Source organism: Pagrus pagrus (assembly GCF_965226575.1).
Source record: "Pagrus pagrus genome assembly, chromosome: 19".
Lineage (NCBI taxonomy): Eukaryota > Metazoa > Chordata > Actinopteri > Spariformes > Sparidae > Pagrus > Pagrus pagrus.
The window spans coordinates 20868253-20884242 of NC_140203.1; the positions used below are offsets into that span (position 1 = coordinate 20868253).

Here is a 15990-nt window from a genome sequence, read left to right on the forward strand (position 1 = left end):
ATCCAGGGTAGAATCGGAATAATTGGCAGAATAACAGCCTGACTCCGACGCCCTGTGTCCCGCACTACAGGAATCTATCACATTTCCCGCTGCGCGTCTCATCCAACGGCATGTCTGTCGCTCACACCAAAGTGCTGAGGGAGGTGGGGTCAACTCAGCATGGGAAGCCGGAGGAGGAAGTGGGTGGAACTTTTTGCACACAAGACAAAGAAAATGTTTTAAAAGGCGGCCATCCTGGGCTCTTATTTAGAAAAAAGAATCATGGTTTTTCTGATCTGAAAGGCAAAGATTAAATCATTTGTGAGGAACTTAAGAAGACACGTCCCTTGTCCCTCATCTACTGCATCAAGGTTCCTACGCCCATCCCTCAGACGAAGTGAAATTGCACTGGAAGTGAAAAAAAATAAAAGAACAAGAGGGCAAGGGGCGACACGGAGCTCCTTTGGGATTGCTAAGAAAGCTTTTAAGATTGAACACATCCTTCCTGTCCATTAAGATGTATGTGGCTGAATGACATCTGAGTGGAAATAGAGAGGATATTTCAATCAGTGGTACCAGGAAATGTGCCATAAAATGCCTGAAAACGAACGTGTCCTTCAGTGTTCACGTTGAAATAGCAAGAAATAACTCGCTCTTCTGTAGAGCAAGATAAATGGGCTGATTGATAGAAAAACGTTTGCATGACGGGCTGCTGACGGCTTTCTTAGATGTCGGTGGTGGTGTCTGACATTCCTCTGCTAAGAGAAAATGAATGGATTCAGCTGTCAGTTCCCGGTGATGCCTGCAGTACCAGTAAATACAGTAGTGGTGAAGAGACAAAGCAAACGGCAAAATTTTGAGTTTGGGGCGCACAGTAAAGGTCGAGCAGTGGCCTTCAGGAAATGATTATTTTATTACCAAGGACAGGTCAAGTGGTTCTCCATCTTTGGTCCAATCCACACGGAGCAGCGGAGGCTGAGCCGCCGCCGGGCAGGCGACCACACCATCCATACCTGTGGGGAGGAACGTTTGCCGGGGCATTCGGAGAGCCCGGGCTGGGTCTAAACAGAGAGGGAAGAAATACAGCTGTTTACTTTGTAATTACTACTGCAGTTAGGATACACCCTGCTGTTTCAGTACCGTGGGAAAACACATGTAGTGGCGCAGAGAAACCTCGCTTTGATTCATTTTGAGAACACGGTTGTTTTGTTGCAATCAATTTTCTATGAGGTTCTGTTTTACTACAAGTGCTGTTCCTTGTATTTACAGCTGACTGGATGTGTCTGAAGGGTTACACGGGTCTAGAGACAACAGTAAAATGTTGAGAGGAACAGTGATTTCTAACTTTTAATGCCTTAATCCAAGCAAGTGCATTACAAAATGAGCATTTCTTTAAAAGGAACCGCCCCCATGATCTCCTGCTATCACTCCCAAACAGATTAACATGCTGTTTAATACAGTGATTACAGAACAGTATCTATATCTCAGTTATTGCTGATGCTGTTAAAGGTTAAACTGATAAAGAGGCTGCCATTAGCTAGTTAGCTCAGTTAGCCAGGGGTCGGGACTCGGAGCTCAGAATGCTATTAAAAGAGTAGACAGGCCAGAGCTAGCTGGTTAGCACGCTAACTTCAGTAGACATATCTGCAACACAGTACGTAGACTTCTTTGAGATAATGTAAAAGATCTTGTTTCTTCACATTGTGTTGTCATTTTAGTTGTTCTTTGGATTTTAAACGTTTAAAGAAGACTCGTCAGCATTTCTTGAGAAATAAGAAAAATATCTGATTTTCAAGGGAAGCTGTGCTCCTGCAGTTTCAGTTTTAAACATCAGATGAGTAAAGTGTTGGTGCTAATTACCTGTAAGACACTTAAATTGTTAAATAATTAGCCTGAATGTATTTCAGTTACACGTAAATGTTCTAATTATAATAAGTTCAATCAGTCAAGTTTAATGCAAAGGTTTTCAATCCTGTTGAGTCCCCGTGTATAAATAAAATAACCAGATGTGTGATTAATTACAGGAGACAGAACACGTGAACTTTTCACTTTAAATGCGCTAGTTGAATAACACATACGTTAACACATGTACACAGTAATTCAAGCAGACAAAGTTTTTATCTTATTCACAACGTATGTAATAGAATAAGATGGAAAAATGTATATGTAGCTAAAATACTTTTTTTTCTTTTTTGGAGTGTACCGTGACTGCAGCTAAAACAAGACATTAGACAGAAAAGTGGAAGACGCTTCTAAATATGTGGCCCCCTCGCTGTCTTTAACCTGAACCAGGAAAGAGCAGTGAAACCTACACTGTAAATGTTAAAAGTCAGAAAATGTTTCCTCAACTTTTTTAAAGTAAAGTACCTAACCTTGTGTTATACCTACACAAACTAAATAAACAAACTCTCTTTGTTGTCATGACTGAATAAACTGAATAAACTGACCTTCAAGGACAACACAGCTTCATGCTGTTTTACTTTGTTTATATGTGGCGGACCCGAGCAGCTTGTTTATTCAGTATATAATATTGTAAATATTAAAATTCTGAGTTTGAATTTCTCCAAATCTACATAGTGACAATATTCAGCAGTAAGAAATGAGCATTGAATGTCTAACAATAATTGTTTGTTTATATTTTACTAAATTAGACAAAACAGTTTTAAAATGTAAAAATTCCCTTTGGTTGTCAGCTTAATTGTTGAACCATAATGTGTTAGAACAAATATAAAAACAGAGAAACAAAAGCAACATCTGATGTCTCGGGAGGACTCACGACTACAGAGCACACACAGAAACGTACGCATCACTGTGAGGTTGGCAGAAGCTGTGGGCGGGGTCAGCAGGCCGTTGGTCGGCATGCAGGTGTAATTCCCAGAATCCTCTGGGACGAGACTGGAGACGAGTAGGGTTCCATCGACCATGATCTTCACTCGCGACTTGAGAGACCTTGAGAAGAAAACAATGAGGAAGTCTTCAGCATGCAAAGAACAAGCCAGCCACTTCAGAGCAACAGCGAGAGGTAATTCAGCTCTCCCAGTCAAACAGGCTCTCACAGCATCAACAGTGTAGGAGGGCTGGTTTTTTTTTCACTCAGAGTTATTCAGCAGTGTGTGCAGATGGAGGTTAAGGAGAATTTCATTTCATTTCGGTTGGAGTGGGAAGAGGAGAGCCCACTCATTTTATACATTCTTACATTTACAGAGAAACCAGAGAGAAAACCGCGGGACTCTGTCAGGCTGCAACACCCTACAAACAGGTTACATATGCACGCTGACACCACGCTATGTGTTCGTGGGACGACTAACAGTAACATGTTTCAGCTAATTACTCTACAGCCGGATGACTCACGTACTGTAAACAACCTGGGTAATTCTCATCACTACTCTGTTTTTCCCTCACTGCATCAATATCAATGTCAACCTGTGCTACTGAATGGTGCTTTCATTTTAGCTCCACTTACCAATTTATATTTTTATATTACCATTGAATCAAATGACAATGTGAAAGAGGTCCCCTGTAGTGACAAACCCATAAAGTACTGCACAGCTCTACAGAGCTTTTAAGCCTTTTTTTTCCCCCACGAGATTCAGTTTTACTGCACATTTACTATATTGACCATTCTCTGCAGTGTTCCCAGCAGCAGCCAGATATATTCAACAAACTAGCCCCCGCTGTACAACACCTGCCCAGCACGAGGAAATGAAGACGGTCGAACATACAGTATAACATCGAGCGAGTCAAACCAGAGCTCAACAGAGAGTGTGGATTTGTCTTACAGTGATCAGTTGAACATAAGCTTTGCAAATATTTAGGCTGCAACTGCTGGTTGTTTGCATTATGGATCAACCCTTCAGTACTTTATATATATTCTACATTGCTCCAACAGTGATCCTTTCCTGATTTGTTTAAGAAGAGGGCTTACTCGGCGCAGATTTGAGAACCTGAACTCTGACAAACTGAATTTCTAACTTTTGTTGTTTATTGTTGAATCACTAAAGCGTGGTGTTTTTTTTGTTGAACTGTGGAATCTGTATTTTTGATTATATCATCTGAACACCACGATAAAGTCAAGCTGCTGATGTCAAATACCAGAATGTTTTTAAAGGAGAAATTGAAAATGTCAATGACGGAATGATTTGCCAAGGCCGAAAACCAATGATGGGTTGATCTTTACCAATTCAAATGTGATGGTCTAACAACAGCATAGCCATTGGTGCTGAAAAACGTTTTAATCCAAAATCAAATGGAACTGCAGCCTTAAAATCAAAGTCAAACAGAATCGCAGATTTGGAGAATCGTGACACCCCTAATATACACTAGCTGATTAATCATTTCAACACTAAAATGAGCCCAAAAAGCAAACTTAAACATATTTAATTTACAAAGATATAAAAGTGTGTAAGTCAGTCAGTCCACTTCGGTCCGGACCCAAATATCACTACAACTATTACATGAATTGGAAATGTAGCACAGAAACTCGTGGTCCCCAGAGGATAAATCCTGCTGTCATAAGATGACTTTAGTGACTTTTCATCTAACATCATCATCAGGTCAAAGTTTCTTGACTTATATGGTCAAATACATGCATAATAAACTGGGCATATAGTGACGTGTAGGCCGGCCTATAGTGCCATGTGTAAACAAGCTGGCAGCAGTTGTAGCATGGCTAATGTTAGAGGTGCGTTTCTCCTCTGGTGTCTGAGTTGAAGGGTTTGTCTGAGTCTGCTCCATAAGTTATTGTGGCTCACAATGTCTGCACACTTGGGATAATAATACAGATAACTTGTCAATATGTCTCAATAATACGTTGTTAGCTGACAGCTTCGCCAATATGGACAGTGACTTATCAGACCGTCACATGATTGACCATCATCAGTTTTGTCAAGATGAAATCTGTTTTATTGAATTTATCTCTGCTAATAATGTGTAGGATTCATGTTAACATGTATTTTCAGACATACTTGTATGTGAGGTGCAATGTGTAAGAATTGCCTACCTGTCGAATTCATACTCAAAACAAATAGGGGACAGTATATCACCACCAGTAACCACTAACTGCTGCTCACTGTAGCTGCCATTAGCTAGTTAGCTCAGTTAGCCATGCAGCTAGTGGTTCGACAAGGAGTTTGGGGCATCAGGGAAGTGTTTACACCACTAACACAGGAGCTTTGGACCAGGATGGGCCGAGGCTAGGTGGTTAGCATGCTAACTTCACTGGACACCTCTGGAACACAGTATGAACGTCTGACCCTCACCAGACAAAAAATGTGAAATAACCAGGGTCCAGGGTACAAATCGCGTTAGGTCTCATCAGTAGTAGTCACTGCCAGTTCTTTACAAGTATTTGTATAAAATGTAGATATAAGATGGATATGTATATGCATTTTTAAAACTGCATATCTAAGTATGTCGAACATACTGTACCTTTTTCACGGTTATCTACAATGTAGGCCTACATGTCTGTAATCAGAGTGCAAAGATAAACTGTAATCACGACGTTAGCGTTTGGCTGAAAGCACTACTGTAACAAAGTACAGTCTCAGTGAGTGTCGTTAGCATAGCTGCAAACTTGGGCCTCTTCGCCTTGCTCACTTCTCTGGTTGTATAACCACATTTGCATGTTTCATTTCAAAATAAGAGCCCAGAATAGCAGCTTTTAAAAACATTTTAAAACCACCCAGCAGTAAGCACGCATGTGGGCTCTTAGCCTTGATGCATATTAAATGACTTAAATGGTGTATGGAGGAAAAACTCAACGGAAACTTTCTACATCCTCAAAGGGCACCTCACCGTTTTTACCAATGCAATTACAAAAGAGCTTATTTCACAGAATTAGTCACAGATAATCAGAATAATCCTATCGTGCTCTACTCAGCTGTTAACAGCATTAAACATCGGCACCAAAAAGCCTCTCTGAAACTTTTCCCTCATCAAAATCATGTTGAGTATTAACCTGAGTGTAACTGTAATGCATATGTGTGATAGAGAAATGCTCAGGAGGAGAAGTAATGCAAATTAGGCCCTCCACCTGCCGGGCTGACCCTATCCCAGCCACCGTTTTTTAAAAGAGTGTTCAATTGTCTGGTGGATGATGTGCTGGCAATCATGAAGGACGCGCCGCTTACTCAGATCTTCTCCCTGCCACTGAACACGGCTATTGTGAAGCCTCTCCTACAGAAAAGCTCATTCTGTGCTTCATAGTTTCAGGCCAATTTCATTTTTGCTTTTAAAGTAACATGACTGAACCTTTTATTCACTCCTTTTTTCTACTTGTCTATGTGTGCTGTATTTTGTGTGTAGTTTGTGTGGCAGAGACTGTAACATATTGTCTTCATTAAGTCTGCTTTAATTTATTTTTTGCCCGTTTGGGAGAATAAGAGCTCACGTGTGAGCCGACAGATCAGCTGGCCTATTATTACCGTATGAAGTGATTATCCCTAATATGTTGGGAAACAATTGCCTTACACGCCCGGCAGACATGGAGCAGCATTAGCATGCATTTAGAGTCGTGTGTCTGCCTACCTGATGAATGTAAGTGCAATAATCGCTCTCCTTTCTACCCCTGGTTTTGTCTCCAATAACAGCTGTGACAATTTTGGCTGTTCAACCCTGTACACCAGCTATTGCTAACATTGTCTGCAGTTTGAGATGGAGCGGGTAGCGCCCAGTGGAAACAGGGTAGATGAGAGTGATGAAACTGAACCCCACAGTAAAGTTCACCTGTAGAAAGTACAGTGTGCCGTAAAACAAAAACAATGAGCTAAAACAGGCTATGATGCTATATCCTCTGTGAAAGTCCTTCAATTACATTGACTGTATCAAATATGAACATTGTTTCTAATGGCCAGCAGGTGGTGATGCCACTGGTTGCAAAAAGAAGTCAAATTGTATGTAAGTTTATGAGAAAACAGTAAACAGTAAACAGTTTTGTAGGGAGTTTATGGTCTCAATCATTAGTTCATGTCTTCTTCAACACAGCATGATGTTCACTCTGTAAATTGACGTCCCATTTAGAGTAAAATAAGCAGGGTATGCTTCAGGGCGTGGCTACCTTGGGACTGACAAGTGGCCAGCAGTTAGATCCAATCATGGTATCATCCCCCAGCTCCACCCTCTCCTCGAAACATCGTCATGTCCAACTCCAAAACAATGGCCATGATGCCAAACTTGAGGCTTCGTCAATGTCTAAAACGCTCTGTTTTAAATCCTGTCTCTTTAAGGCCCCCCTCCCAAACACCCAATCTGCTCTGATTAGTCAGCTCACACATGCCTGAGCAGAGCAGCTGTGGTGAATTAATTCTCACATGCCCAAACTAGCTGCTCGGAAGAAATTATGCTATTGTGTGACGAGGCTATGTACTGTGACGTCACAAAGTCACGAAATTAAAGGCGAGACTGCTGACGAGGCGTTTCAGGAGCAGTGCTTTGTGTGGGAGAGAGGAGCTTCTGCGTGCACAAGAAGCTACTGTATACAGAACACAAAGGTAAAGGGGAAAAAACGAACGTTCTGAGTTGGACACATTATGCTGAGGAAGTTGCTAAGGAGTGAGACATCTGGCTTCTCTCTCATCTCTGTTGAGAGAGGCAGCAGTCAAGGTTAATGAGGTCAATGATGTTCAAACATGCCTTGAACAGAGACAAAGCTATCGCACATTAAGGTCCTTAACTTCAACGCAGGTCGTAGCATAGTGGCATGTGTGGGCGCTGGGTTTTCATTGCAGCTGATCGGCGCTGGAGCTGGTGTCCAAAGAATGTTTTTGTTCTACTGGAGTCTGCGTTATGTTATTACTATTATGCACCTGCACAAGGACACATTAATGCACATCCTTGTACTGCTTCAAGCTATTTCACTAATTGATGGCTGGTGGCAAAAGCCTGCAGAGAAATAATGAAGAAAGAAATGCATTCAACATGAATGTTAGACTGAAGGATACCCACAATGCATTTCGCATCAAACTTGTCAGGTATTTAATCTGTTTCATAAGTAACATAAATAACAGACTTAAAGCAACTTCACAACTTTATAAATTATGATGTATTTATATTTTCAATATCGCAATATATAATTAAATATACCATAATGGATTGTGTCACTATTTCCCACCCCAGCTTGTGAGTCACCCTGAGCTCTGCTCTGGCAGCTGTGTCACTCAGCCGTCAACAGCACAGAGCCGTGTGCTTCTATGTGATATGTATGACGATGAAATCATATCAACTTGTGGATGTCACCATATCTCTTCCGACTGAACAGGCATAACACTGAGAAGCAAAACATTGCAGCAAAGAATCCGAAAAAGGGAAGCTGTGCTCCAACTTATAATCCCTGGCACAAAATGTCAAGCCCCGAGCCAGTAACCTTGGTGTTGGTTTTTTTGATGCTGATTTGAATTTCACATCAGAAGGAGGGGAAAAAAATCCACCTTTTATCATCTCAGGAATATTGCCGATGTACGGCTCTCTCTCTCCTTCTCGCTCTCTCTCCCTCTCCTGGGCAGATACTGGAGGAATAAAGTATTCTTTCATCACTCACAGGCTTGATTACCGCAAAGCTCTTTCTTTTTTTTTTCTGGTCTACCAAAGAAGCCTTTCAGTTTAGATGTGTGTTGGCGTGAACACATTCTCTGCAGCCCAAGTTAACTGCAGGTGAAAGGAAAAAGTTGCAATATAAATTACTTATTGTTCATTTTGATTGATACGGTTCTGCTTCTGCCCCTTTAAATATTTTACTCCTACCTACATACTGTGGCATCCAGAGCTGTGATCTCTGTAGACACTCAGGGCACTGGCACACCACACTGTCTTTGTGAATAACAAAAAAACATATGTAGAGGTGCAGAACCGTCTCTGACATCGCCATACCACTATCAAGTCTTACAGCGGATAGCTAAGTGTTGCTATTTTAGTAAAAGTTAGTTGACTTTGTCGGGCTCAACTGTGTTCTGAGAGTGTGATAAATGATTAACAGTGACGCGTCAAACATATAAAGTTAATGCTTTTTGACTTTAAGTTACATCAGTGCATTTTGTGTCCTCATGTGATCCTCCATCTAATGTCACGCTCAGTCGCCAGAACTTGTAGTTCACATGTGCAGGTCCTGCAGCAGAGCAGGTAGTGCACCTCTTTTTAAAATCACTGCACAAACTTACATTTTCTAAAAAAAAACAATATTTGTCATCAAATCATTCAGCGGACCGGCACACAATGTGAAACAAGCTTCTTAAAAATGTCCGTCCACTGGGACTCCATTTTCATTTTTATTTGATCTTTCTGATCTTACTGTTTGTCCTCTTTATTTCACATCACTGCCATTGAGTTCCCAATTTGTTTTTGTTGATTTTCTGCCTCTTTTGTTTTGCAATCTTCTGTAAGCTCGATTTGAATTAGATGTAATCCTCGAACATTAAGAAAACAAAGGGAACATTTTACTCCACCTGCCCGAAAAAGTGCTACAGAAAACATCAACGACTTCTCAGGAACAAAGAGTGGCGACTGCACTCACTCTATGTGATGGACGTTCTCTCCATCTTTGCGCCACACGTAGGTCATGTTGGGGGGGTCGGCCACCGCCTGGCACTGCAGCAGTGCATTCTGGGACATGTTGAGGGAGGTGCTTTTGGGAGGGACGACAATGACAGGCGGACCTGGTGGGAGGCAGGACACAAAAGACATCATGTATGTTCACAAAAATGGAAGTATATAATTGTACAGCGAACTGTAGCAGTTCTCAGAACACCTTATTTTCCAGCAAAAGGTGGTGGCTCACATGAAATAAGGAAAAAAGAAAATAACTCCATCCTTGAGCCGTCACCGTCTTCAAAATGTCACATGCATTTATTATCGCTCAAGTCATGTCAGTCACATGTTTGAGGATCAGTCGGTGTGGCAGAAGACGCTGAAATTGTGTCTCTTCGTGCTTCATTTCAAAGACTTCAACACAGTAACCCAATAATAAAGTCATCTACAGCCAAATAAATAACTCATGTCATACAAACAAAACATTCACAGTTTTCACTTTTCTTGGTCATGTTTAGTGTAAGTTATGCCATTAAGAGTAAGATCAGCAGGAGAAGACGGGGATAAAGCTGCAGAAATTAGTCGATTAGTTAATCAGAAGAATATTAGATACAAACTATTTTGATAAAAGATGAATTGTTTCAATCATTTTTCAAGCAAACATGTCAAACATTTGCTGGTTCCAGCTTCTTCTTTGTCATTTATGACAGTAAATGAAGAGTCTTTGGGTTTTGGACTGCTGGTTGGACAAAAGAATTCATTTGAAGACGTCACTTTGGGCTCTGTTGGATATTGTGATGAGCAATTTACCAGAAAAATTTTGACATTTTTAGATGCGACAATTCAATTGTTAGTTGCAGCCCTCGAAGATGTTTGCAGGAGCTACAGGCTTGAAAAATGGGAAGAGATAAAGTCAAAATCGATTCATTTAAAGACAAGAAATCCAGCTTAATGTATGTAACTTTTTTTTTAAATTGAATCATCTCTACCCTGGTATTTTCTAAATGTCTACAGTGCAACGAAGACAATGCAGATTTGTTTTCTTATGCTTCAGACATGTGAGAGACTGGAAAGCTATTACAGCAGACATCAACATACATAGAGATTTTAAGCGTATGCTCTCCTGGGGGACTGTGATTTGCTGTTTCAGAGCAGTTTACTGTCTCAGAGTAAACTGAAACTGTCATACGGGCCGTGACAGCAGCTAAGAAATATATGTTACTATGATGGAAGTCTATCTTACCCACCACACAACAGCAACTGTGGAATAAAAGCACGTTGTTGAGTTCTGTGACACATGTACAGTAAGTCAGGTGAATAAAAAGGTAAAGAGGATTTTAAATTAAACAAAGTATAAGCTGTGTCAGATGGAGCCGGGTATATGAGAGTGGGTCACACAGGTTACAGGCTGTGAAAATGAATACTGAAAGGGATGAAAACATATCAAATATCACATACATCACATGAATGTAAAGGAGGAACTGTTGAAATGAAAGTGTAAACCCTCCAGTCTATTTGGTCATGACATTTTTAAAAAACTAAAACAGTAAAATACGCAGAAAGATATTTTGGCATGCTGCAGCTGTCTCTGCTGGACCAAACACATCACAGACAATCTATTTTTCAATATACTAGAGACCTGCTGTCCTTCCCTGCATATTCAGTGGCTGTGCTACCTTCAAAAAACTCAATTTTACCCTCTGTGGCATAAACGTGATGAGCTACACTAAAGAGTGATAATGAACAAGTTGCTATCTGAAGCTGCGGACCGTATTTTTTTTGGTTAATGAAAATACAAAACAGTATCACAGCAGTTTGTGAAACTGTCCCAGAATATAATCTGCATGATTAGTGCACGTGGACAATAATCAAAATTGTTTTTGTGACTTTCAGCTCGACTATCTTTCCTGCCTGCGCCACGTTTCTTTGACTGAATAAAACAGAAATTAATTTATGAGCCGCCATTAAGGTTTGATGACAGGCGTGCGTAGTTCAGAACTGCCGAATCAGCATCAGGGTTCTCATCCAGTCTATGGTTAGGTTTAGGAAACAAATGAACTCTGGTTAAAGTCATGAAAAGATGTTTTTTCATTCGTGAACAGCCCAGTTGTCAGGATAAAATGTTGGCAGTTAGCGTCTCTGCAAACAACTGATGCAAACAGCTTCACTCACATCTTTATTAGCTGACTTTTATATCAGGAGGTGCCTAAACATGACCACAACTTAAGCAAAATTGAAAGTTGAACATAAAGAAATGTAAAGTTTCAACATATCTGCGGTTTGCAGAAACGCTGTATTGAATCTGGTGATTGGGTTGCCATGAAACAGTTACAAAATGTATTGTGTAGGATTCACTTTGGTTAAGGCTAAAGAAGTTTCATGTAATAAAAATGTGTTTGTGAAGTAGTGATGTAATGTCATCTTCAGGATCTTTAACGAACTGAACTGAAACTGTTTAACGAAAAAAAAACGACAATTCCCTCCTGTGTCACAAAAACTATAGATTTAGCTCCATCATGCAGATATTTCACCGACATGTGAGGACTTACAGAATGAGCATGTCGATGAACGTGCCTGAGAGTGATACAAACCAAGGAGAAGTCAATGCATCACCGCGATAAGCAACCAGAGGCACGTATAGCGTTGAGAGAATTGAGTGGATTTGATGAGTGCACACCGTGTGTTAAGAATAATGATTTTCCTTTGATGATTATGCCAAAGCAACTGACGGAAGTGTCGAACACACTCATGTAATTTCCTTGGAACATAATCGCATACATCTACTGCAGCGCGGTGCTGTAATGTCACATTCATGTCCTCCCTATCCCGTGCCCACCTCCGACACGTGTGCCATTTGCAGAGAGCTAATAAAGGAGGCGTGACATTCCACATTTCTCATGTATAAATGACCACATGATCTCTACAGCAGTCATTACTGATCAGGTCTATAACCTTTAAAGCTCCATGGGTATATGCATGAGTGACAGTTTAGAGGTTACTTAGGGCTTTCACACTGACTTCATCCAGATCAGCCATTAGTCTAGTGTAATCCATCCATATGGCAACCGCTGTGGGAAAAAAAAAAAAACGCCAAAGCTGAGATAATGTGACTTAGACTGAACAGTATTAGGCTCACGACGATTATTATTCAAAATGTGGCCGCTGCCTCTGTGAGATTTCGAAATGAAGTGAAACCTCGGTGAGACATTATGCCAAAACAAAATGTTTCCCCGTGCGCCGCGCTTCAGACGAGTCCTGGTTCTCCGGAGAAAATCAGCAGTAGGAGTAGGAGTAGGAGTACAGGAAGAAGTCATAAATAAATTCCACGATGTATTATGCTGTGCTGTGTCGGTGTAATCCTATGATACACGGTAGGATTTTTGCATATTCTACATGCATTTGTCCTTAAAGTGGACTGTAAGAAGCTGTAGAATAAAAAATGTCTTTGAATCTGTCAATGGTGCATTAGGACTATTGAAAACATTCAAGAACGAGAGCAACCAGGAACATTTTTGGAAAAAAAAAAGATGTTAATAATATGAATTCGATGACCAAACAGAGACATTCTCATTCCGCTCAGCTACAGCAGTCACAAAAGTTCAGAAAACAGACAAGTCTCTGAAATGCTGCCTTTAAAATGAGCAAAACACATGAGTTTTTATCACGATAAAGCAACACCCCCCCCCTCCCCACAATCCCAGATGATATCCTGTCTCATATCATGATATCAATGTTATCTTCACAGGAGCCGAGCTGAATTCAGCATGACTTTCTGTTGCCACTCTGTCATATGATGCAAGAGCGAGAAACAGAAAATGTAAATTACGGTGGCTCGCAGCCAGTCAGGCACACAGGCATCACAGAGACTGAAGGAACTGGCAGGCAGACAGACAAACAGACAGGCAGAGAGACAGGAAAACAGGCAGACAGACAGGCCGTCCAGGCAACAACTGACCTTTGATCTTCACTTTGGTCACGCGAGTCACGTTTCCCTCCGAGTTGGAGGCGTGGCAGGTGTACCGTCCTGCTGACTGCATTCTCACTGCTCGCAGAGATAAGGCTCCGTCCTGGTAAATGTGATGTGACAGTTAAACTGAGATACGGATGGCTGCAAATAACACATATAGATACATACTATGGGTAGACGGAAAGTGGAGTCCCCAGAACACTGTTTGAAGCTGGAAAGATGGCATATAAACAAAGTAAAACAGTATGAAACTGTGTTGTCCTTACAGGTCAGCTTGTTTATTTTGGTTTATTCAGTCATGAAAATGAAGACAGTTTGTTTATTTACTTTGTTTAGGCATAAAAACATCCATCTTTCTTTCCCAAAACTTCATAGTGCACCTTTAAGTACTTGTACTTTACGTAAGTACTGAGTGGGGGGTGGTGGTCTGGCCTCGCTCCTCTTTGCTTTATTAATACAATGTTAATTATTATATTTGTTTTTATTTCATTATATTATACTAAATTGTAAATACTGTTGATAACAATAATATAATGTAACTACGATCATACTGTATCATATTATATCATATCATTCATTTTTTATTTCAAATGTTAACATTTCTTCTACACCATATATTTATTACCACTTTACCTTGACCACAAGTTATTTTTTTCATACTTTTTCATATCAATCCAAACACACACACACACACACACGTAGAGTGCAGGCAGGAAATATCGTCATGCTGTTCCCTCTTCACTGTGATCTACTCTGTACTCATATCATATCATATCATGTCACATACTTCACCATAATTGCTTTTTCTTATTTCCTGTCTGTCTGACTTATCAACCTTCTGTGCCACTCTTTTCTTGTCACGCTGATTCACCAATTTAAAAAAACATCTTAGTATTGAGGATTAGTATATATATTCCATTTTACTCCTCTGTGTTTCTTTGACAGCTATAGTGGTAGTTCCTGTGAGGATTAAGATTTTTTTAAATGTTTAATGTTAAGATTAAAGCAGTGTTTGTGCTGTTTGTGATGTCTTATATAATGCAGTGTGTAGTTGTGTCAGTGACCCTTGGAGGGAGCTCAACCCCTGTGCTGGGAAACACTGGACTTAATCATCTGCGTGTGTTCATAAACCAGTTGAACTTTGCTCCACCTCGACCTGCTGCGGCAGTAAAATGCTGCTTATGCACTGATAAAAGAGTCACTGGGGGCATTTTTGCCAGAACAAAATGTTGGCAGTAACACTAAACACGTACCGTGTAGACATTTCTACAATATGTGTCATATGACGTTCACATTACATTTATACGACCTGACTTTTATATCCCAAGGTGGCGGGGATTGGTGTCGGAGTTACAGAAGAGAAGGTTGCCAAGCCAGTGACCACAGATCAACACTGTGTTTGTAAGTGTGAAACCACTGGATATTTTTAGGAAACCTTGCGACAATTTTTTTGTGTTTCTGGCAACCAAAATTGTTTTTATTTAACGAGCTCTCAGGACTTCTCCTCCCGTGTTTATGGCAACCAAAACAGGTTTTTTTAAGCCAAAACATTATCTTGTCCTGACCCTAACCAAGTGGCTTTTGAGCCTAAACCCAACTAGACAATAAGCACAATGCTGTCACAATATAAAATTGAAAACTGAACCTAAAGAAGTTTCAACATATCCATGGTTTGCAGAAACATATTTTGCCAACATTTACATGATTACTTTTGATACTTCAGTTACAGTTTGCTGTTAATATTTTTTTTTACTTTTTTGCAGGACTTTGATTGCTGGACTGTATAGCCTCTTGTACAGGTGCTTTACTTTGACCAGCTATAGTTAAAGTACATACAGTACAGAAGCTACTATGTATTCATTAAAGCGTACATTAAACATACTACAAGACGTTTTTAACTGGTTATGAAACGATTTAATACTGATACCTCTAAACCACCTACATAAGCAAACAGGACCATCAGCAAGAAGACTGATAATTTCCTAGGTTTACATTTTCTAAGGCAAGGTTTGGCACTGAGGAGTATGTTAGCCAGTTAAAAGGAAGCAGGAGGAGATTTTCCTGTAGAAAAATGTTATGGTCGTGGCTGAAACTGGGGCAGGTTCAGAGGTTAAATTGGTCTGGCATCCCTGACAGCCCCGGCAGCCTATGACAGAAACATACTCATCACCTTAATAAGGAGAAAGCACAGGAAGTGGATGCACCGGACCAGAAAACTGACCTGATGATCGCTGCCCACAGCATCCTCTGCCCACCCCCCAGCCAGACCAGCCGGACCAAATTACAGCTAAGATAACCAGGCTTGGGCCAGCAGCAGGATAAAAACAAGTTGCTTCTTTCTTTCACTTGTTTCCAAGACAAATCAAAATAATCTTTACAACTCGAGCGTGGGTGGTGCTCATACCGCTTTTGTCCACAGAATCAACACAAATGAAAGTCTCTTCTAGCTGATGGGTAGGACTGCATATGTGAGAAAAGTTGCATTGTTGGTAATGTAGGCGGCAGCTTTTGAAAAAAAAGAATAAGTG

At 40.6% G+C, this 15990-nt stretch overlaps 1 protein-coding gene across 1 annotated transcript in view; it reads right to left on the reverse strand.

Annotated features, from left to right (window-relative positions):
* The window catches only part of igsf9a (immunoglobulin superfamily, member 9a), a gene marked incomplete at its 5' end in the record, with an annotated part of 46858 nt that overhangs the window by 17875 nt on the left and 12993 nt on the right, over positions 1 to 15990 (reverse strand). Inside the window, 4 exons of the mRNA XM_084382862.1 lie at positions 898 to 1040; positions 2783 to 2928; positions 9482 to 9623; positions 13451 to 13562. Of these exons, the coding sequence (XP_084238988.1) occupies positions 898 to 1040; positions 2783 to 2928; positions 9482 to 9623; positions 13451 to 13562 (543 nt within the window). The remainder of the gene's footprint in view (positions 1 to 897; positions 1041 to 2782; positions 2929 to 9481; positions 9624 to 13450; positions 13563 to 15990) is intronic.